Below are 25,075 nucleotides of genomic sequence, written 5' to 3'. Positions count from 1 at the left end.
ATAATACAAAATTGGAAATAAGGAGAACAAGTGGATAAAAAAAAATATATGAATGGGTTTGAACCAGAACCAGTCAGAACATACTGACTGAACTGTCCTGAGACACAGGAAGAACATACTGACTGAACTGTCCTGAAACACAGGAAGAACATACTGACTGAACTGTCCTGAGACACAGGAAGAACATACTGACTGAACTATCCTGGGGCTGGGGCACAGGAAGAACATACTGACTGAACTGTCCTGAGACACAGGAAGAACATACTGACTGAACTGTCCTGGGGCACAGGAAGAACATACTGACTGAACTGTCCTGGGGCACAGGAAGAACATACTGACTGAACTGTCCTGGGGCACAGGAAGAACATGTGTGAATTTTTAAAATGGGTGGCTTTCCAATGGTGACAGCAATTACAACTATTCATGTTATTATTCTGCCTCCCTCCAGACCCCCCACAGCTCTCTGTCTGTGAAGAGGAGGTTCCCCCTGAACAGCAGGAGAGGAGCCCCAGTCTGAGCCAGGAGCAGCCAGAGCTCCTACAGATGAAAGAGGAACAGGAGGAACTCTGGACCAGTCCGGAGGGAGAGCAGCTTCAAGGTCTGAAGGAGGCTGATATCATCAAGTTCACATTCAACCCTGTCCTTGTGAAGAGTGAACATGATGAAGAGAAACCTCAGGCCTCATGGTTTAACCAAACCCAGGACCCAGAGCTCCTACAGATTAAAGAGGAACAGGAGGAACTCTGGACCAGTCAGGAGGGAGAGCAGCTTCAAGGTCTGGAGGAGGCTGATAACATCAAGTTCACATTCAACCCTGTCTCTGTGAAGAGTGAAGATGATGAAGAGAAACCTCAGTCCTCATGGTTTAACCAAACCCAGACTGAGGAAAACAGAGAGACCGAGCCTCTAGCCAGCACCTCAACAGAACAGATGAAAACAGAACCTGATGGAGAGGACTGTGGATTATCGGAACCAGTCAGTAACTTAGATCCAGCTGGTGATTTAGAACCAACTACAGATGGCCAGCTCCTCTCTTCACACTGTTCTGGAACTGATACTGATGACAGTGATGATTGGCTGGAGACTAGTGAACCTCATCCTGGTTTAAACTCACTGACATCAAAGAAGACACAGAAAAACAAAGGACAGAGTTTGTCTAACAGCAACCAGTTCAAGAGCTCTGTGGTTGCATCCCATGAGGTGAAATTATCAAACCAAATACCATGTGAGACCTGGAGCTGTGGGAGAAAGCCCTATAGTTGCACACTGTGTCATAAAAGATATATTACACAGGGACACCTGAATAGCCACATGAGAAGCCACACTGGGGAAAAGCCCTATAGTTGCACCCTGTGTCCTAAAAGATATATTACACAGGGAGACCTGAATAGTCACATGAGAAGCCACACTGGGGAAAAGCCCTATAGTTGCACACTGTGTGATAAAATATTTGGTGCAAAACATGCCTTAAAAGTACATATAAGAACCCATACTGGGGAAAAGCCCTATAGTTGCACACTGTGTGATAAAATATTTGGTGCAAAAAGTTACTTAAAAGTACATATCAGAAGCCATACTGGGGAAAAGCCCTATAGTTGCACCCTGTGTCCTAAAAGATATATTAAACTGGGAGACCTGAAGAGACACATGAGAACCCATACTGGGGAAAAGCCCTATAGTTGCACACTGTGTGATAAAATATTTGGTGCAAAACATGCCTTAAAAGTACATATAAGAACCCATACTGGGGAAAAGCCCTATAGTTGCACACTGTGTGATAAAATATTTGGTGCAAAACATGCCTTAAAAGTACATATAAGAAGCCATACTGGGGAAAAGCCCTATAGTTGCACACTGTGTGATAAAATATTTGGTGCAAAACATGCCTTAAAAGTACATATCAGAAGCCATACTGGGGAAAAGCCCTATAGTTGCACCCTGTGTCCTAAAAGATATATTAAACTGGGAAACCTGAATAGTCACATGAGAAGCCATACTGGGGAAAAGCCCCATAGTTGCACACTGTGTCCTAAAAGATATATTACACTGGGAAACCTGAATAGACACATAAGAAGCCACACTGGGGAAAAGCCCTATAGTTGCACACTGTGTGATAAAGTATTTGGTGCAAAACATGACTTAAAAGTACATATAAGAACTCATACTGGGGAAAAGCCCTATAGTTGCACACTGTGTCCTAAAAGATATATTACACAGGGAGTCCTGAATATTCACATGAGAAGCCATACTGGGGAAAAGCCCTATAGTTGCACACTGTGTGATAAAATATTTGGTAAAAAACGTGACTTAAAAGTACATATCAGAACTCATACTCGGGGAAAAAACATTTAGTTGTGAAGTTTGTGGGAAAGGATTTACTCTGAAGGCATATATAAAGACACACATGGGGGACCCTGATGTAAACAAGACAAAAGTCTTTCTCTGGTCTGCATCCCCTTAACAATTGTGTGTATTGAGCTGTACTGTATTGTACCCATTCTGCAATCTGTTAATAAAGTTTTCAATCAATCAATCAATCAATCAAGGATTCACACCAGAGAAGAAACAAACTCACGTCCCTCCCTCCCTCATCTAGTTCACATTCAACCCCGTCCCTGTTAACTCATTGACCGCCACGCTCTTTTCCCATCTTTACTCAATGGCGCCAGCGTTATTGACCATTTTAGCGATGTTTGCGGACCCATCGTGTGTTCTGTGTTATAGCTATGGAGACAATAGTATGGCTCATTTGACAGGCATTGTTTATAGTCCAAGACTGACTAACCAGTTAATTTCTACATACTTTCGTTTGTGCGCTATTCCATGCAAATTTTCTTAAATCTTTTTTTTACAGTGCAATAAAATGGTTCTGGATTACTGTTCAACAGTTCAAAGTCGTCTTTACCTTCTCGGTAGGGCGTTCCACATAATTGCGAAACGTATTTAGTCCCTTGTTTGAGCCGAATCTGGGTTTAACATGATTTGTGGAGCTCCCTCTGGTGTTGTGATCGTGCTATTCACTGACCTTTGGGAAGTATTTTGACATGTACATGGGTACCTTGGTCGTGTAGTGTATCTTGTAGACCAGGCCCATTGCAAGTTGCTGTACTCTGTCGTCTACTCTAAGCCATCCTAGGTTGTCAACATGGGCAGGGGTGAGGTGGGTTCTAGGAGTAAGGTCAAGCAGTAGTCTGACCAGTTTGTATCCCTGCCCTGCATGGAATGTTCCTCCTGAGCAACGGCAGAAGGATCCGCCCCTTGCTGACAAATGAAGCCACCCAACTCCTCGTCCAATTAACAGTCTCACCTCCCTCGACTACTGCAATGGGGTTAAGTTAGGGGTTAAGTGTCTTGCTCGGGAGAAGGGGAATCGAACTGGGAACCTCCAGATTACCAGATGACTGCTCTACCTCCCGAGCCACTGATTAGTATTAGTGCTAATCAGATGTATGTACAGAGTTGTAGTATTAAGTATTAATATGTACAGTGATACAGGTATAAAGACACTATGGTAGTAAGTCATACTGGCCAGCAGCGTAACTAGTAAGAGTAGGTAAGAGATATGTACAGATATAGTAACTAGTAGGGGTGTAACGGTACACAGTCGTTAGTGGTTAACATACCATTGTATTCGTTCGGTACACAGCCGTTCGGTACGGTATGGTACACACTGAAACGGTACGGATACGTATACCTTTACACCCCTAGTAACTAGTAAGAGTAGGTAAGGGATATGTACAGATATAGATATAGTATTAACATGTACAGTGATACAGGTATAAAGACACTGGTAGTAAGTCATACTGGCCAGCAGCGTAACTAAGAGTAGGTAAGGGACATGTACAAAATGTATAGATAGATAGAGGCTAGTATCTACAGATATACAAAGGATTATATGCAGGTATGTACAAAACCACGGCAATGGGGGGGGGGGGTCTGCTGATGGAGACTCAGTGTTCAGGGTAACAGAGCATGAGGTGAGACGGATCTTTAAAAAAGTGAATATCAGGAAGGCAGCAGGACCGGACGGCATCCCCGGCCGCGTCCTAAAAGTCTGTGCCGACCAACTGGCCCCGGTATTCACTGACATCTTCAACCTGTCCTTGGAACAGGCTGTCATCCCCACCTGTCTGAAGAAGTCCACCATCATCCCTGTACCCAAAAAATCTACGCCCGCTTGCCTCAACGACTACCGCCCTGTAGCCCTCACCTCCATAGCCATGAAGTGCTTTGAGAAGCTAGTGAAGGGCTACATCTGTTCCTCCCTCCCCATCAACCTGGACCCTCTGCAATTTGCATATCGCCCCAACAGGTCCACGGAGGACGCCATAGCCCATGTGCTGCACACAGCAGCATCACACCTGGACAAGAGGCAGGGGAACTATGTGAGAATGCTGTTCATCGACTACAGCTCAGCATTCAATACCATAGTCCCCTCCAAACTCATAGCCAAGCTCAGGGACCTGGGCTTGAACTATGACCTCTGCCAGTGGGTCTTGGACTTCCTGACGGGCAGACCCCAGGTGGTAAGAGCCGGCAACTGCACCTCTTCATCCATCACGCTCAACATAGGGGCCCCCCAGGGCTGTGTTCTGAGCCCCCTCCTCTACTCCCTGTACACACATGACTGCGTAGCACAGCGGAACAACAACACCATCATCAAATTTGCTGATGACACAGTAGTGGTGGGCCTGATCTCTGCCAACGACGAAAGGGCCTACCTGGAAGAGGTAGAGAACCTGTCACAGTGGTGTCAGGAGAACTGCCTCTCCCTGAACGTCAGCAAAACAAAAGAGATGATTGTGGACTTCAGGAGGTCGGGGGTCAAGGACTACAGCCCCCTCAGCATCGACGGGGCACCGGTTGAGAGAGTGAACAGTTTCAAGTACCTCGGAGCCCACATATCCGAGGACTTGACATGGACCACACACATTGACAGTGTTGTGAAGAAGGCACGACAACGCCTCTACTTCCTCAGGTGCCTAAGGAAGTTCCAAGTCAGTCAGAAGATCCTTAGGAACTTCTACTCATGTACAATAGAGAGCATCCTGACCGGCAACATCACCTCCTGGTTTGGGAATAGCACTGCACAAGACCGTAGCAGACTACAAAGAGTGACACGTTCAGCCGAACGCACAATTGGAGGGGGGCTTCCCACCCTCCAGAACATTTACAACAAGCGGTGCAAGGGGAAGGCTAAGAGAATTATTAAGGACTCGAGCCACCCGAACAACTGCCTCTTTGAACTGCTGCGGTCAGGCAAGCGATACCGGAGTCTTAAGGCGAGCACAGAAAGACTCAGAAGAAGCTTCTATCCCCAGGCCATCAGGCTGCTAAACGAACAATAATCACTATGCAACAACCATCAAATGCACACAGCACACACACCCACACGCACACACTCACTCAAACAAACAACACACTGCAGCACCCACTCTCCACACTTTAGATCACACAAACACACTTACACTTTATATTTATTGATAAAGGATTTGCACTACAACTCGTACACCTACTGTGAATTGTACCTAAATTGCACCTCGTCCCATTTCTCCATTTCTGCCTTGCACTATATAGTATTGTATATTAGTACACTGCACAGTATTGTATATTGTATGGTAACTACGTCTATTCTGCATCGAACATTGTACATATGTCTAAACTGAACACTGTGACCTCATTTTTTTTACTTCTAATTTTACTATGTTATTTTATTTCATACTTATCTTGTCTTGCACAGTCTCTGCAGCGCAACAGTAAGAAGCATTTTGTATAAAAGTATTCTGTACTTCTGTATGACAACTATTAAAGAAACTTGAAACCTGAGAGAGACGTCTACAGCTCCCACATCCAGCTGGTCAACCAGACCCCAACCTGAGAGAGACGTCTACAGCTCCCACATCCAGCTGATCAACCAGACCCCAACCTGAGAGAGACGTCTACAGCTCCCACATCCAGCTGGTCAACCAGACCCCAACCTGAGAGAGACGTATACAGCTCCCACATCCAGCTGGTCAACCAGACCCCAACCTGAGAGAGACGTCTACAGCTCCCACATCCAGCTGGTCAACCAGACCCCAACCTGAGAGAGACGTCTACAGCTCCCACATCCAGCTGGTCAACCAGACCCCAACCTGAGAGAGACGTCTACAGCTCCCACATCCAGCTGATCAACCAGACCCCAACCTGAGAGAGACGTCTACAGCTCCCACATCCAGCTGATCAACCAGACCCCAACCTGAGAGAGACGTCTACAGCTCCCACATCCAGCTGATCAACCAGACCCCAACCTGAGAGAGACATCTACAGCTCCCACATCCAGCTGATCAACCAGACCCCAACCTGAGAGAGACGTCTACAGCTCCCAGGCGCTCTGCTCTCTCACATCCAGCTGATCCGGCTGCTCTCATTAGCTGCTGCTGCATACTGTGTACACACACAAACACATACAGGGGAATAGACATTGAATGTGATTACTGGCAGTGGCAGCTATTAACCCTTTCACTACCACACTACAGAAGGTTAACCTTTTCACTACCACACTACAGAAGGTTAACCTTTTCACTACCACACTACAGAAGGTTAACCTTTTCACTACCCACACTATAGAAGGTTAACCTTTTCACTACCACACTACAGACTGTCTGATATAACACAGTAGTGATTCTATACCTATAGCCAGACAACATGGTCTCGTCAAAATGTTTTAATAAAGTACTAATCGACCACAGGAAAAAAGGTTATGTTATAGCCATAGGTAATATATTTACGTAATATTACATTTCGTATTGGTGAAAGTCCAAAACAAACAGTGTGACCGGGAGTCAAACTAACAATGATTGCTGTTGCGGGTGAGTGCTAGGATAGCCACCTACCCTGATACAATTTACAAACAGCAATACTATGATGATGATTCATTTTAACGGTTATGGTTAAGATAGAAGGTTAGGGTTAGGGTTAGTTTAAGGTAACAGTGTGGTTAAGGTTAGGGTTAGGGTCTGGGCAAGGCTATCAAAAAAGTGTGTCTCAGTAGTCTTGAGGTAAAGGCACTCAAATGTTTTCTGAATGTTGAAAGTTATAACATGTCAATATATCACTCATTTGTAATTTTGCTAACATTGTGCATTTTCATAAATACGTCAATATATTACTTATGGCTATAACATAATGTACAATATGTACCTTTTTCCTGTGGTCAATAAATACTTTATTTACATATTTTAAAGCGATCGGGCTGACCCAGGTCATGACTGCTTTTACATGTGCTGTTCTAAACACTGGTGTCTGGTACGATATTTCCTGGGAAATCATCCGGCGCACAGGAAGTGATGCGTTTAACGTCACCAGTAGCAACAGAGGTTTGTTTGGAATTAATAGAAGACTAAAAACACAGTAGTTAACATGAATTTTCAAGATGGAAAACAAATCAGTTTATGGTGCAAAAACAGCAATGATCGCTTATCGCCAATAGATGTCGCCAAAGATAAACAAAACTTTACAACTTTTTCACCTTGTTGTGTTGCTGAGATCTGAGACCTTCAGGCACCTCATTCTGAGAAAAAGAGAAGGTAGGGTTATGAGACGGCTGACAATAAGAATATCCATTAGATGGATGACACGACATGTATTCAATAACTCAATGGAGAGCAGGGCTTCGATTACACGACAGGTAGATGTAGTCAATAACTCACTGGAGAGCAGGGCTTCACAGCGCAGTCCCTCAGACCACAGAGACTGGTGTCCGTCCAAAACAGACACGGCTTATTCAGGTTCACCTGTTATAGATGGAGTCACATTAAATAACAATGTACACATGTGTGCGTGTGTGTGTGTGTGTGTGTGTGTGTGTGTCATGTGTGTGTGTAGATAAATGGGTGCATCGTGTGTGTGTGTGTGTGTGCGCGCGTGCATGTGTGTGCATGCCACCGTTTTCAACTGAAACTATACCTTATAGAATCTGAAGTAGTCAGACTGCAGCAGCTTCTAAAGTTTGGGGAAGAGCTGCTCATTGCTGAAGGCATCAATGGTCTCAACATCACAAGCACACTCATCCAGGGTACCTGTCACTTGTGTCCAACCGGTTACACAATCATCCAGGGTACCTGTCACCTGTGTCCAACAGGTTACACAATCAACCAGGGTACCTGTCACCTGTGTCCAACAGGTTACACAATCATCCAGGGTACCTGTCACTTGTGTCCAACCGGTTACACAATCATCCAGGGTACCTGTCACTTGTGTCCAACAGGTTACACAATCATCCAGGGTACCTGTCACCTGTGTCCAACAGGTTACACAATCATCCAGGGTACCTGTCACCTGTGTCCAACAGGTTACACAATCATCCAGGGTACATGTCACCTGTGTCCAACAGGTTACACAATCAACCAGGGTACCTGTCACCTGTGTCCAACAGGTTACACAATCATCCAGGGTACCTGTTACCTGAGTCCAACAGGTTACACAATCATCCAGGGTACCTGTTACCTGAGTCCAACAGGTTACACAATCATCCAGGGTACCTGTCACCTGTGTCCAACAGGTTACACAATCAACCAGGGTACCTGTTACCTGTGTCCAACAGGTTACACAATCATCCATGGTACCTGTCACCTGTGTCCAACAGGTTATAAATCAACCAGGGTACCTGTCACCTGTGTCCAACAGGTTACACAATCATCCAGGGTACCTGTCACCTGTGTCCAACAGGTTATAAATCAACCAGGGTACCTGTCACCTGTGTCCAACAGGTTACACAATCATCCAGGGTACCTGTCACCTGTGTCCAACAGGTTATAAATCAACCAGGGTACCTGTTACCTGAGTCCAACAGGTTATAAATCAACCAGGGTACCTGTTACCTGTGTCCAAAAGGTTATAAATCAACCAGGGTACCTGTTACCTGAGTCCAACAGGTTATAAATCAACCAGGGTACCTGTTACCTGAGTCCAAAAGGTTATAAATCAACCAGGGTACCTGTTACCTGAGTCCAACAGGTTATAAATCAACCAGGGTACCTGTTACCTGTGTCCAACAGGTTATAAATCAACCAGGGTACCTGTTACCTGTGTCCAACAGGTTACACAATCATCCATGTAATTTATATTCAACAGAAACGACCCAGTCATCTGTGCACTTGATTTTCTTGAAGACATATTGTTGCTAATGTCTTGAGTTCATACTGTAGGTACTCAGTTTTGTAATGCTTTGTTTTGATTTCAACTCCTAAAATATGCTATTCGCTGTACTATATAGGCTTCATACAATAACTGCTATTCCGCTGTACTATATAGGCTTCATAAAATAACTGCTATTCACAGTACTATTGGGCTTCATAAAATAACTTTAAAACGTTTAAGACTATATTTTATTTGCTGCACTATAAGTTTCATAAAATAACTTAAAAGATTTTGGACTATATTCTACAGATGTTAACCATCCATAAATCTTTAGGTTAGGCTATCTTTTTCCATCTAGAGCCTAGATGCAATTAACACAACACACAAATTCAGTCCTCATTATGACATCACAGGAGGACACATTCACACCTGTTAAATCTCAATATGTTACAATCAAAATACTGTTTCAACAATTAATTGTTATAACGTGAGATTGTGTGCAAAATAAATCAGCATTGTTTTTTTTCATTGTTTGTTTTAATTAGATTCAGTGCCTCCAAAAGTTTAAAACATAATTCGAACGTGCGTGTGTGTGTGTGTGCGTGCGCACATGTGTGCGTGTGTGTGTGTGTGTGTGTGTGTGCGCGCGCGCTGCTGAACTCAAGCTTGACACCCGCCGGACCTCCACCGAAAGAACAGCAAAGAAGACGTAGAGCCTCATATCGTACATTTATTTTTAAATTAGTATTATCTTCTCCGCCTTATTAAACCATACCGTGACACTGGCACGAGTCTTATCTAAATAAGTGAAATAACTTGTTTCCTAGGAAGCACCTCAAAGGCACTAAAAACAAGATTACAAACATCACAAAACAAACTGGTCAGACTACTGCTTGACCTGACTCCTAGAACCCACCTCACCCCTGCACACTTTGACTACCTAGGATGGCTTAGAGTAGACGACAGAGTACAGCAACTTGCAATGGGGGCCTGGTCTACAAGATACACTACACCACTAAGGTACCCATGTACATGTCAAAATACTTCCCCAAAGGTCAGTGAATACCACGATCACAACACCAGAGGGAGCTCCACAAATCATGTTAAACCCAGATTCGGCTCAAACAAGGGACTAAACACGTTCCATAATTATGCCACATCAATGTGGAACGCCCTACCCACAGCCGTAAAAAAAATGTAACCACTACCCACCTTCAAAACCGCTCTCAAAGAACACCTATACAGGAGGCTGCAATTCGAAACTGGCCCCCCGTAAATGTCTTAGTACGTGAAGTACGTGACAAAACGTTGCCTTGTTATTGGGTTTCTGTTTCCGGAGCTGTACATGGATATTACATTAAATATTTAGATGAAACCACATGTGGCTTTATTCTTAGTGTATGCTAATAATCCATGCTAAGTATTACCCACCATCTACATTCATTGCACACACTCACTTTAAACACTCACTTTCACTTCAGACACTTTAAATAAACACTTTCAACACTACACCATCGTTTATATATGTATTACTAAAAGGTTTGCACGACATCCCTACCTCATTCTTGAATTCTTTTGCATTTTAAAAAGCTTGCATTTGTAACTTTATTGTTTGCATTTTGTACTTCACTTTATGTATATTTTGTATAGTGTTATTCTTTTTACTTTTCACTGTATGAAGCACAATCTCAGGGGGTTCATACAGAACCAAGCATTTCACTGTAATGTACATTATATGTGACTGACAAATAAAACTAAACTTGAACTTGCTATGTAGCCAATATATTGATTAAAATCGATTGGCCTATGTTGCTTGCCTGCAATGCAATGCACATACATTGGTCAGCCACACGGTGACAGCAAAGGGTTAAATCATCCACCGCATTACTGATTAAAAGGAATGACACTCAAACTACAAAATGATCGGTCATCCAAACATAAGATCACGGGCTGGTCCACCACCAAATATGATAAATACAAATGGAGATATTTTCATTTTCTAGTTGGTTGACTGAGCTCTTTATACACAATGACTAACAATGAATTCCCACAGTTTGCACACCTTCATTTTCTCCAGGTTCTCAGAGTAGGAAATTAATGTTGAATTTGAAAGGAATACTCAAGTACATTGGTATTCTTGCTACTTCACTTCAACTTCAAATTACTTAATTTTCCTTTCGGAACTTCATTTGTGCAGTGGTTAGAAGACAAACATCCAGATTCAGGCGGAAGGGGGAGTCTATTTTTTAACTAGTCCAAAGTCCTTGGGGGGGGGGGGGGGGGGGGGCAGTCCGGCCTCCCCCAGACCTAGATGTTCAGCAGTCTGATGGAGGTTGGCACGAAGCTACATGAGCCCCTTTTATTCAATGTTTGTGTAGGAATACTTTAAACCGATGTTTCGCTCAACAGTCCTTCTTCGTGGTATTTGTAAATCTTATTGAATCTATATTCCCTATAATCTAATTGTATTTTCCATCTACAGATCAAACTCGTCAATGTGGTCAAAAGACAATCACGGATTGGGGCTTTAAACCTACAATATACTGTGAGGATAGAGATGTATTAGCTGTGTGTGTGAATGTGTTTGCTCCCCTCAACCTATCTGTAGCCACATTTTGAAAAGAGTTTTTTTTTTCTGAAATCCATTGGTAGTTAATCATCCATAATGACATAGTAGTTAATCAGCCATAGTGACATACAGTAGTATGTCTAGTCTATTTTAAAAATAGCAAAAATGCTATTTTGTTTTATTTTATGTTATACGAGTAGGCTCATCGTATCCCTACATAAATAGGCTATTTGCATTGATGCAGTGAATTGAACAGGTGCACTGTCAGACCCAAATTCTGTATAAATATCTTCCTGGTATCACGTGGCGCGAGTTGGACCAGGCTACTTTGGGCGGAATGGCCAGACCTATCAGATAGACAGCAGGCTATAAAATCATGTTAGTTTACACTATTCTTTTTTAATAGTATAGTGGCTAAGTTTGATTGTGCTCAGCCTACTTCTTCCTTACTTTATTAGGCCTTTTCAAGACAGTTGCATTGATGACACTTTCAGACTAGTCTAAACAGCCCAGCCTTTTAATACAATGCAGGGCAGACGGTGACCTCTGTCGGGAGGAATGCAGAACTCCACGGCTAAATTTACTGAGGAACTTCAGAGCCAGAGAAGAGGGCGTCACACTGGCTTCATTGATAGAAACGAGACTTTTATCCATTAAATAGGCCTGTCTTTATTTCCCCATTGTCCATTAAAGCTGTTCGTGTGTCTTCAATGTCAACTCTCTCTGACGTTTTCATCCGTTTTTTTTACCCCTTGTCCTGGTGGTGTGAATAATAAGTATAAAACGGGGCAACCCCCCCCGCCCCCCCCCCCCCACAGTCCCGTTTAAACTTCACCCTTGTTTTGATTTTGAACCGTCTTGCTACTGTCTTCCTTCTTCTAAAACTTCCTCTGCTGATCCCCCTCGGTCGTGTGTTTCTGGTAGGCTCTTATGTCCCTCCATTCTCTATTTCTGTGCTTCCTTGCGCTGCCAAGCCCCTGACGTAATGCTCATGTTAATTATTAGCATGTGGAAAGAGAGTCTCCTCTGTAGTGGTGGGCATTAACGGCTCTTCGAAGGGAGTCGGGTCTTTTGGCTCCGTCCCTTTCCATGAAGAGCCTAAAATAACGGCTCATTTTGTCATCTTCGTTCGTAACCAAAGAGCCGTTTCAAAATAATCAAGTGTATGTCTTGGTTCCCTTTGGTCGTAAGCAAAGAGACGTTCAAATGTATATGTAAGTAACGGATGGTATCGTGAAGCGCAGTAGTCACGAAGGACTTCAGATGTTGTGTAGTGGCTGGGGTGAGTAGCAGCTACTATGGGTTAAACTCACGCTCATTCTCAAAAGACACATAGACACGTTGCAAAGCAGTGAATTCACCTCTTGGTATAGCGGTCTGTGCTGTTGCATGCGGCGTGGCAGACCCGGGTTCGAATCTCCCTCGGGGCATCGAAGTTTGAGGTGACGTAATGACGTTGTCACACAACCGTTACATATACTCTCTTTGTAAACTCTTTTTGTACTCATAATCAGTACTGTATATTTATAGATCTGGTATGTCATAAATGTATAGATGTAGCAGTACTGTCTATCTGTATGTCGTGTATGTCATATATAGGGTGACCAGACAGTCCCGATAATGGAAGCGTCCCACTGCAACAGAACAATGTCCCGCATTTCAAAGATCATGGTAAAAACAATAATAATTATGTTTTAAATGTTGTTCATTAAATGCCTTGCTCCAATTACCCTCTTATATTTAAAATAAAAAAATCGGGCGACGTCTTGTGTCAAAAACCAATGCGCAGCCCGGCAGCTGAGCTGTCAGTGTGGCGCGTGCAGGTGCGTGATGATGACGCGGTGTTATGTAGACAGTGGCAATCACTGAAGTGGAAAAGAAAGACAACCGAAAACGATAAAAGTTTAGCTATAGCTAAACAAAACGAGAAAATGGAGGCAACTCCTAAGAACAAAGACTTTGCTCTAACAACAGAGACTGGGAGAAGAAATATACATGAGATCTGTTTCAGACGATCCCCAGAAGGGCGAGTGGCAGGATCTGCCGCCGGAGCTTCACCATCATCACCCAGGTGGGTGGACTGGGACCTGATTTCAATGTTTACTAAGAGAAGTGAGACTCAGTGGGCTTGGGAAAACAAGTAAACATGGTAAAAATATGAAGCAAAAAGGTTCACTGTGTACCACTACCTTCACTGTCTGCCCCCACCTTGTTTCATTCATACTTTTTTACATTTTTTTTTATCACACAAAACATATAGCTGAGATAAATGGCTAATATTAACCATACTGTTTATGCTGTCTATATTAGTTGTAATTGAGATAACAGTTAACATATGTTAAGTATTTTTACATAAATGGTTATGGCTTTATTGTTTTAAAATCCCAATATAATGTTGTGGGTTCACACAACATGTTGGGTGAGTAACCAAAACGCGTACACCACACAAGTATGAATATTACTTGTATGTATCAGCATGTACACATCAAATTAAAACAAATAAAGAACTGGCTATTCGTCTACTAATCCTATGGATTATTGAATTATTAACACTTCACTGCTAATAATGCTCAGGAAAAGATGGCTGAAAAGACTTAGCTCCTGCTCTTTCTATTAATGCCGTGATTTTATCAGCTTGCATACCAAGATTGATGGTTACCTGCTCAATGATGAAAGTGAGATTAAACATTGGAGGTGGTTGGGTGGGTGGGGGGAGGTTGGGTTGGGGGGCACTGTACAACTGTACAAGCAAAACTGTACATTGGAATATTGACAAGACCATACTATGTAAATTACTGTACATTGGAGGGGGTTGTGTTAGGACATTTACAGGGGCCAGTTTCGAATTGCAGTCTCCCGTAGGTGTTTTCTTAGAGTGTTTTTGAAAGTGGGTAGTGATTCACATTCCTTTACAGCTTTGGGTAGGGCGTTCCACATTGATGTGGCATAATTGCTAAACGTGTTTAGTCCCTCGTTTGAGCCGAATCTGGGTTTTACATGATTTGTGGAGCTCCCTCTGGTGTTGTGATCGTGGTATTCACTGACCTTTGGGAAGTATTTTGACATGTACATGGGTACCCTTGGTCGTGTAGTGTATCTTGTAGACCAGGCCCATTGCACGTTTCTGTACTCTGTCTGGTCACCCTATGTTATGATGAATTGAAAATGGGGGGACCCTGATGTAAACAAGACAAAAGTCTTTCTCTGGTCTGCATCCCCTTATAACAATTGTATGCATTGAGCCGTACTGAATTGTACCCATTCTGCAATCTGTTCATAACATAGTAGTACCAAAAAAGACATCCAAACGCGTCTGCTCGTCCCCTGAAGCTCACATGCTCACCGCTCCTCTCACTCTGGCGGTTCAGACTATTGGAGCCCAACTGGTGGGACTGTTGACCGGGGAGAGAGAGACTGTTGACTGGGAGGGGAGAGAGAGAGGGAGAGGAAAAGTTATGATCAAGATGGCAAATCACACGGACCCGGAGTGAAGGGGCCCCGCTCCCACCCCAAAGAGACCCGACAACAGACTAACCGATGCAACCGGCGTGAACCAAGAAGTACAGTAAGTAGTCTTGTACTTTAGTATACTATCTATAACCAGGAGAACCGCCCTGCAGTTTTTTTTTTTTTTTTTTTTTTTAAACGACTATTTTTGTGTGGCGTTGCTGCTCTCTTTCTGATCGGGAGTGTCTGTGTCTCGACCCAGAAAAGGACATTGGCTATTATTATATACCTCATTTCATAAAATAAGAAATTATTAATAAAGCCATCGCGTCTCCTCAGTGGATTCTCTTATTTCGTGCATCATAATAGTAATGTCGGCGTTTGAGCTCCCGGAGTAAGAGACTATACTATTACTAAGGGCGACTGTGAGTTTGAATTCCTAACGTTAGTTATTATAATAAACCGTACATGGTGGTATATTGTTGTCGGGGATCTGAAACAGTAGATATATGGTACATTTGTAGACACATAGTTATTTTGTAATAGATAGAAGATAGATCTATCGATTTATAGATATTTTACAATATCATCATAATTATAATGTTGCAAAACGGGCAGTCCTTTGGGAATGTTCTAGATATAGGATGATTAGACAGATAGATTTGTTTTTTATTCGTTTCTTTACTGACTACACACAATCAACGCCTATTATTCCCTCCTCTGTGCTGCTGATCAAGCAATAAGTAACAGTTTTAGACACAGCGGCTCTCAAAGGTGTATTATTATTATTATTATTATTATTATTATTATTATTATTATTATTATTATTATTATTATTATTATTATCAACTGGGATCATAGGCTACATCTGCGGGGCGTTCGGGGTTTCTCTGGTTCAACCCACTACAGTCAACTGTATAGCAGTAGTATGATCATGCTACACACTACTGTACTGTATAGCAGCCTGCCGTCCTCTCAAACGCCGCCATCTGTAGCCTCTATGGGACGCGCCACAGCCAGAGGACCGGTGTCGTTCCTTTGGAAAATTCTGGGATGTTGCGCCAATACTACCGGCGATTGTATTTTTAGGAATGGGTGATGGATATACGAATAGGATTTATTATTTATTTCCGTCGCGGTAGTGAATATGCAGCCACACTGGTGGCGACAGCGAGGAGGCGACCTATAAATGTAAGTATGAGTTTTCTGCTGGCTACGGTTTTTGTTTGATTGGTGCTCTCTCTCTCTCTCTCTCTCTCTCTCTCTCTCTCTCTCTCTCTCTCTCTCTCTCTCTCTCTCTCTCTCTCCCTCTCTCTCTCTCTCTCTCTCTCTCTCTCTCTCTCTCTCTCTCTCTCCCTCTCTCTCTCTCTCTCTCTCTCTCTCTCCCCTCTCTCTCTCTCTCTCCAAGCCGGGCTCCTCCGCGCGTTGCAGAAGTCTGCAGTCACTGCTGGCCGGGGTAGTGTTTTACTAAGCAACAGGGGCAATGTCGCATTTCCTTTGCTGTTGGAATATATATAACACAAGTGTGGTCTCTGTGTGAAGCAGAAAGTGTCTCTGTGTGTATGTGTGAGGGAGAGAGAGAGAGAGAGAGAGAGAGAGAGAGAGAGAGAGAGAGAGAGAGTATCGTGTGTGTGTGTGAGAGAGAGAGATATCAGTCTTTGAAACATGATTTTCTCTCCACCTCATTCTGCAGGCCTAAGTGGGGTCCCCTGATGAGACGCCAGAGAGGGTGAAGCTGGTTTGACAGTGTGTGCAGGACGCCGACTCATCCACTCATCAACCCTCCTGGTGCGTTGAGAGGCACCTGAGAGCATGCGGGCTAACATCACCTGATGCCAACCTGCATAATTCACAGCACAACTGCGGAGATTTCCCAAACAGTGGACAGGCCGCCTGGCAGAGCCGACGATGACAATGAACGCCGATAGCTAATTCTATCGGTAACTACGGGGGAAAACGTCCACTGACTCGTATAAGGGAGTATAACAAATATTGTCAAAACAAGAACCCCTAACGGAAGCTTTCCTCGCCCTGCCCCCGGCCGCCACGAGACAAGGATGACGTCACGCCACTCCGGCTGAGTGTTTTATTAACAGCCCGCCGAACAACCGGACGGTAAGACCGGCTCCACGAGACCTTGTTGAACGGGGGAACCTTCCAACGTAAACCAACCCGAGTCACCGGTGGAAGGGGGTGGTACACGCCACGCAAACCTTCTATACCAGGAAGTAGTTCACCAGCGTCGCACCGACACAAACGCCAATAGGTGGGAGACAAGGGGGGGCGTTACACTCCCGAGGCACTACCCCCGCGACGCTATCCCGGCGCTCGTCCCCCGGGCCATGATGTTTCGTGACCAGGTGGGCGTTTTGGCCAGCTGGTTCAAAGGCTGGAACGAGTGTGAGCAGACGGTGGCGCTGCTGTCGCTCCTGAAGAGGGTGAGCCGGACCCAGGCCCGCTTCCTCCAGCTGTGTCTGGACCACTCCCTGGCCGAGTGCACCGAGCTGCACGTCCTGGAGGGCGAGGCCAACAACCCAGGTAAGGTCCACGTTCGTTCCGGCCTCCACAGCTGGGCGGGCAGGCGGTCTCGACGTCAAGCTCGTACGCACTTGTTAGGGCACCGTACACTGCTACTAATGGTGTCCCCGCGCACACACACACACACTCATACACGTGTGGGCGACACGTGGCTCGGGAAGTAGAGCAGTCGTCTGGTAATCTGGAGGTTCCCGGTTCGATTCCCGCTCCTCCCTTAACTCTTTGAGAGCGCCACCTGCTTTCCCCATCTGCACTGGCTGGTGCGAGCTTTTCTTTTCCATTTTCACGATATTTCGCGATCTTTGCGGAGCTATTGTATATTCTATATTATATCTATGGAGACAATAGTATGGCTCATTTGACAGACACTATTTCTAGTCCAACATGTAAAAAAAAATAGTTTGTTTCTACACACTGTAGTTTGTAGTTTATTACACGCTAAACATCGCCCATTTCCAAAATAATCCAGTCTTTTTCCATAGATCGCGAGATATGACGCGTTAGATGCAATAAGCTCCTCCCCCTCAGAGCGAGTCAGGACAGAAAGGGATCAGGACAGACACTGTCTGAACTAGACTATCAGAGTTCAATATGTAGGTGATACTGCCACCTGGTGAGATTCGATCGTCATTGCAATTCCAACGTAGGCAGATGAATCAGGGACACCTAGAGGGCTCCGGCTGACCGTATAGAACGGGGATCAAAGGAAAACGATCAAAGGATCTAAAAACGAGATATTACGTTTTTGGCACTCAAGCGTTGGCGGTGAAACAGCGGTGAAAGAGTTAACCTCCTAACTGCTCCCGATGAGCAGGTTGGCACCTTGCATGGTCGCCTCCGCCGTCGTTGTGTGTTGAGTGAATGGGTGAATATGAGGAACAAAATAAAAAAATATAAATGCACCATTTATTTACCATTTTACCATTTACACATGCACACACATCCACTGACATGCATACATATGTATACACACACACACACACACACACACACACACACACACACACACACACACACACACACACACACACACACTCACACTCACACTCACACACACACACACACACACACTCACACTCACACACACAAAATACATACTCGTCATCACCCAACTACAATTAGGGCATTTCCCATTTGAAACACTCCACAAGCACCACACAGTGTAAATGAACGCTGGACCCTGGACGGCTACGCAAAGTGAAACCCACCAGGCACCAGCGAGTGACTCTTGAACTTGGGGTGGTGGGGGGTCACGCGTAGTGTTAGCTCAGCTGGCACCACGGTCGGTCGGTCGGTCGGTCGGTCGGTCGGTCGGTCGGTCAGGGATAGCGACTGGCTGGGGGGGGGGGGGGGGGTAGAAGCTCTCCGTGGCCTTTGCGGGGGGGGGTCTGGCTGGGTTCTGTTGCATCAGGCTGCATGCAGTGTGTGGCCATGGAAACAAAAACCCAGGCAACCCACCCAGCTCATGAAAAATAGAACCAAGCGCACTGCTGCCAGTGTTGTAATGGAGAGCAACACTGCACCTCCCCGCCTCGGGGTGGTACCCATGGCAACATCTGCATGCTGGAACACATCTGTTGGCCAGGCGTACACATTGCTTACAGAGGCAGTGGTGGTGATGGGTATTATTGGAATGACATAATGCCCCTACCATGTAGTGTGTGTGTGACACACACACACACACACACACACACACACACACACACACACACACACACACACGCACACACACACACACACACACACACACACACACACACACACACACACACACACACACACACACACACACACAATAAGTACAATTCCCATCAGGGTTTACAGTGGGCTGTGACTGCCATTAACGGAGCCTCCTCCTTGTTATTGTTTATTGTGAAGCTGGAGACATCAGCTGTCGGAGATCAGAGCAGAGCTTTACGTGAGAGGGAAAAATGAGGCAGCATTGAGGCGTCTGGAGGAGTAATTCTCTCTAGTTTCTGATAACTTCTCAATGCGTTATATTTGAGCAGCAGGTGTGTGTTTTTCCTTGTGAGCAGGGGAGGAAATTAGGCCACTTTACTCGCCAATTGCGAGTATTTTTTACGTTTGGCGAGTAATTCATGAAGAGCACTCGCCAGTCTGGCGAGTACTAGTAATTACAAAACAAAACAAAAAAATCATTCTGCAATCTGCTGATTCGCTCACTGACACAAACCGAACTCTGACTCCCCCCTTGATTCCTCCCATTTGCGCCACATAATAATCAGACCATAACCAATGAACATCATCGTTGTACAGATGCGCTCTAAGCTCCTCCAATGAACACTCGTTTTCTAGAAGATGCCGCCCATCTAGGGGAAGTGGACAGACCACTGCGCGCAGACTTACAAACTCCTGCCACCGGCAGCCGGCTTGACAACGTAGACAAACTTACAAAAACACATGAGTGGATGAAAATAATTGCATGTAGAGTCGTCGCTTTCGGATATCGGTGCGGTCTGACATGGGGGCGAACAACAGCACGCGACGCGTCTCCTTCGAGTCGGATGAGAATGACAAGTCAACCGGCATTAGCCGGCTAGCTACCTAGCATGTAACAAGCTACCATAACGCGCGTTCAACATAGTGGACGACTATACTGAGCGGCTTTGCTTAAATGCAGCCGAGTGACATTTTATTATTACCGGGTTTCCCAGCATATCACCACTCGCCCATATGCCCTTCACAACGGTGATGTTGTCATATTTGGCATTCAGAACACACCTGCTGAACCCCTAGCGTTGTCGATTCGGTTCCAATGTATTGTCATCTTACAGCACAAGTACAGTACAACCAGAATACATTTGGCATACAACCAGAGTGCAAATGTAACAAGTCAAGTTCAAGTTGTTTTATTTAGCTATTACATTACAGTGAAATGCTTGGTTCTTTCACTGCCCAACCCAGTATTGATTGATTGAAAACTTTATTAACAGATTGCAGAATGGGTACAATACAGTACAGCTCAATACACACAATTGTTAAGGGGATGCAGACCAGAGAAGGACTTTAGTCTTGTTTACATCAGGGTCCCCCATTTCAGTCCTGTTTGCTTAATGCCTTGTCCACTTCCTCCACACTCCAATATGTTATGATGAATTGAAAATGGGGGACCCTGATGTAAACAAGACGAAAGTCTTTCTCTGGTCTGCATCCCCTTAACAATTGTATGTATTGAACTGTACTGTACCCATTCTGCAATCTGTTAATAAACTTTTCAATCAATCCCTTCAACCCTGCTCCTGTCAAACCTGCTCTTTCCATTCCCTCCATCATGTCCCCCCTTTCTGATGAATATTTCCTGCACTTAAGAGTCAGACACACATTCCTAGTAGTTGAGCTGTGATGAATGAAAACTTTATTTAACAGATTGCAGAATGGGTACAGTACAGTACGGCTCAATACATGCAATTGTTAAGGGGATGCAGACCAGAGAAAGACTTTCGTCTTGTTTACATCAGGGTCCCCCATTTTCAATTCATCATTCAGTATAACCTAGACCAGCCCAACCCAGCATCTTTCACTGCCCAGTTCAGCCCAACCCAGTCCAGAATAGTTCCCTCTTTCATGTTAATATGTGATTTAATGATGTAATATTTTGAAGAGTAGAGACAGTGTGATTAATTTACTATGATTGAAAATCAATTTAGACGAAGACGTACAAAGAAGTAATTATCACAATTAGCGATTTTTTGTGTCTGGTAAAAAATCTATTTGGCTGGTAAAAAAAATCAGATACCCGCCAGTTGGCTGGTAAGCCAAAAAGTTAGTTTCCTCCCCTGCTTGTGAGTCACGGACGCATTGTGCGTCGACGTTCCCACCGTCATTCAGGAGACTGTATCCCATTCAATCATAACCACAGCTAGCGAGAGACGTTCATTCATGGTCTCTGTGAAAAGGGATGATGGAAGGAAAATGGGTAGTTTCTCTAATGCAAAGTACTATGTTCAGCAGTCGTACCAGTAACGTAACCGCTTGAACGAGTTGTTCTTTTGTAGTTTACCTGCACATACATACTCGTTTATCTGATTTCCTTGTTGATACACGGTACTGAAAGTGACTACCAGCATTTTGTAAACGGGTGCTGCACACATTTGATGTGGATGTGAAGTGCAAGTCAGCAGCGACCAGACTGTTTTGTCCTCTCAGACACATGAGTTGACATGAATGAGATTCTGCGGTGTAGTATTTCTCACCACCTGTCAGGTCCATGCTGGGTCACGTCTCGCAGGCTTATATCCCACCTGCGCGCAGGGCAAGCCTGTGGTCGTCCCTCCTCCCTGCTGACTCGGCAAGAGGAATATGACAGTAGGCTTGTTCTGGCCTGACGCATCAGACCCGTGGAACATACGTAGGCTAGCTCCGGAGAGCTTGCGGAGAGCTAGCTTGCGTATGTTCCTTGTTCCATGGCTCTCACGTGGTGTCAGGCTAGGCTGGTTCCAGCTACATCAGCTAAGGTTGCTGAGAGGTCGTAGTTAAGCTGCATGGTTATGTGATCTCTGTGGTATGTTGTGGCACCTTGTATTAATAAGCATCTGCCGTGGATCTGCTCCTCACTGGATACTTTATATGAGTTCTCAATCAAAGGAGGCTGAAATATCTTGAGAGAGAATCGATGTCAAATGACTAGGGGTGTAACGATGCATCGATTAATCGATTATAATGTGTTCGATTCGATGCATCGATTTGAATATGTTAGAATCGATTATAATCGATTATAATCTAAATAATTTTTTTTTTTTTTTTTTTTATGTTTTTTGTTGTTGTGTGTATTGTTTTTATTGACCTATAGTCCATTCATGCTGAGTGAATCAGTTCCCCCATCCACATTTGTGTATTCAAAATCTTTTTATAGAAAATGTTTCGAAAATGTATTAAAAATTAATCGAAAATTTATCGAATCGAATCGAATCAAATCGTGGTCAAATGAAGAGATTTCATGATGCATTGAATCGTTGCCTGAAGAATCGTAATCGAATCAAATCGTTGTGAGGTCGAATCGTTACACCCTTACACATGACATCTTGATGACAGACTCGAGGACTGTAACCGGTCTAAATATGAGTTTTAGCCTGTTTACCAATCGGCACACATATTTTACATTAAACCTTTCACTACCACACTACAGAAGGTTAACCCTTTACTATCACACTACAGACGGTTAACCGTCTGTAGTGTGATAGTAAAGGGTTAACCTTCTGTAGTGTGGTAGTGAAAGGGTTAACCTTTTGCCGTGTAGCAGGGAAAGGGTTAACCTTCTGTATTGTCATAGTGAAAGGGTTAACCATTTGGTAGTGTGGCAGTGAAAGAGTTAAAGGGATGGGTCAGCTTTTTGGAAAGCTTGCCCTATTTGTTCTTACGAATGATGTTGTTGATCGTTGGAATCCTTATCCGATCTGATTCTTTCAGTCCCGATACCAACACCTGGGCCCTCATTTATCAACAATTCTTAGAAAGTGTTCTATCTTTGTTCTTAAGCACATAATTTAGAATGTGTGTACGCAAAAAAAAACAGGATTTATCACACATGCGTACACAGGTCGTACGCACACCTGTCTTGATAAATATCACTTTGATCCTACGCTGCAGCTCGTGCACGGTTTTACGTATTTGCATACCAGCACCGCCACGATTATCCATATATGGTAATGGAACACCCCCATGGGATGTGAAATAATGGACTGACCCGAGCAAACTCTGAGAGATTGTTCACAGAGGCGCTGCCGAACCAAGAAGACACAACCGGACAACCCGTGTTATGGGATAATAAATTAAATGCTGGCGGACTTGTACATGGTGATGTCAGATATCAACGACTCCCTAAGACCATTGCTGCAATTCTGCCTGGACAGCTCAAAATACTAATAAAGACCGTTCGTTAACAATAACCACTGTCTGTTTGGCGCGTTGGTCATTATTATAACCATGCTGGAATATGGATTGGCTACCGGGTATAATATGATGTGTGTAGAGGCATATGATACAATCTATTTTGTTGTCGGTATTAGGTAGCCTATATGAATTACATGTAATAGCACCCTGCACAATAAACTAACTTGATCATTAATCTAGCTGTTGTATCTTTACGCTTATGAAAACATTAAATAATATGTATAGGCTATAGGCCGTCGCTTTGCATTCATTCTCAAATGGCATTTAATGGCTATCCGACTCCTCGCTATCCTCGCGGACGGACCAGTATACCTTATATCATATCATATTCATATTTATATCATAGTTTACTCTTATCAGCCCACCCAGCATGTAATACGTTCTTTGTTAGAACTCAACTCGTTATTATTTTGCGCATAGATTGCAGAAATACGGGAACGTTTTGATTTAGGCTTTGACATTGTAAAACTAAATAAGTGAAATTCTGTAAGCAGAATACAAGTCATGATATCACCCACAGGATATATGCTCTGTATCCAGAGCATGTATTTTCATTAATTTAAGACACATTTATTGCAAGGGTTTTGTAATACACATACACTCAACTAGGGCTGGACGGTATGGTCTAAAATTTATATCACGGTATAATTTGAAGCAGAGACGGTAACGGTATATATCATGGTATATTAACTTATCTTAAACTGTCTATATAAATGCTTCTGAAGGGGTAAAACACTGGTATGGCAGCTGGTATTCTGTTACAGCTGCTGAGCTATACTATAGCTAATGTCCAATCCATCAATATCTTCCTTTTTAATTAAATAGGTTCAAGAATCAAATCAGGATTGTTAGCAGAGAGAGAGAGGGAGGGATGGGGGAGACAGAGTAAGAGAGAGAGGGAGGGAGGAGGCTGCTAGAGTGGAGCTAACGTTAGCTTGCTGAGGCTAATACATCAACAGGCTGCTCCAGTAGGAGTGGAGCGAGCTAACGTTAGCTTGCTGAGGCTAATACATCAACAGGCTGCTCCAGTAGGAGTGGAGCGAGCTAACGTTAGCTTGCTGAGGCTAATACATCAACAGGCTGCTCCAGTAGGAGTGGAGCGAGCTAACGTTAGCTTGCTGAGGCTAATACATCAACAGGCTGCTCCAGTAGGAGTGGAGCGAGCTAACGTTAGCTTGCTGAGGCTAATACATCAACAGGCTGCTCCAGTAGGAGTGGAGCGAGTTAACGTTAGCTTGCTGAGGCTAATACATCAACAGGCTGCTCCAGTAGGAGTGGAGCGAGCTAACGTTAGCTTGCTGAGGCTAATACATCAACAGGATGCTCCAGTAGGAGTGGAGCGAGCTAACGTTAGCTTGCTGAGGCTAATACATCAACAGGCTGCTCCAGTAGGAGTGGAGCGAGCTAACGTTAGCTTGCTGAGGCTAATACATCAACAGGCTGCTCCAGTAGGAGTGGAGCGAGCTAACGTTAGCTTGCTGAGGCTAATAC

At 44.2% G+C, this 25,075-nt stretch overlaps 1 protein-coding gene across 1 annotated transcript in view; it reads left to right on the top strand.

Moving 5' to 3' along the window:
* Positions 1–15,105: 15,105 nt before the first annotated feature.
* Positions 15,106–25,075, top strand: part of samd4a (sterile alpha motif domain containing 4A) — a gene marked incomplete at its 3' end in the record, with an annotated part of 140,365 nt that continues 130,395 nt past the window's right edge. Inside the window, 2 exon segments of the mRNA XM_084337658.1 lie at positions 15,106–15,254; positions 16,830–17,674. Of these exon segments, the coding sequence (XP_084193784.1) occupies positions 17,479–17,674 (196 nt within the window). The 5' untranslated portion in view covers positions 15,106–15,254; positions 16,830–17,478.

The sequence above is a fragment of the Notolepis coatsorum genome, assembly GCF_963971535.1.
Source record: "Notolepis coatsorum genome assembly, chromosome: 20".
Taxonomy (NCBI): domain Eukaryota; kingdom Metazoa; phylum Chordata; class Actinopteri; order Aulopiformes; family Paralepididae; genus Notolepis; species Notolepis coatsorum.
The sequence above is the reverse complement of the archived record's forward strand: the minus strand, read 5'-3'. Positions and strand labels throughout refer to the sequence as shown.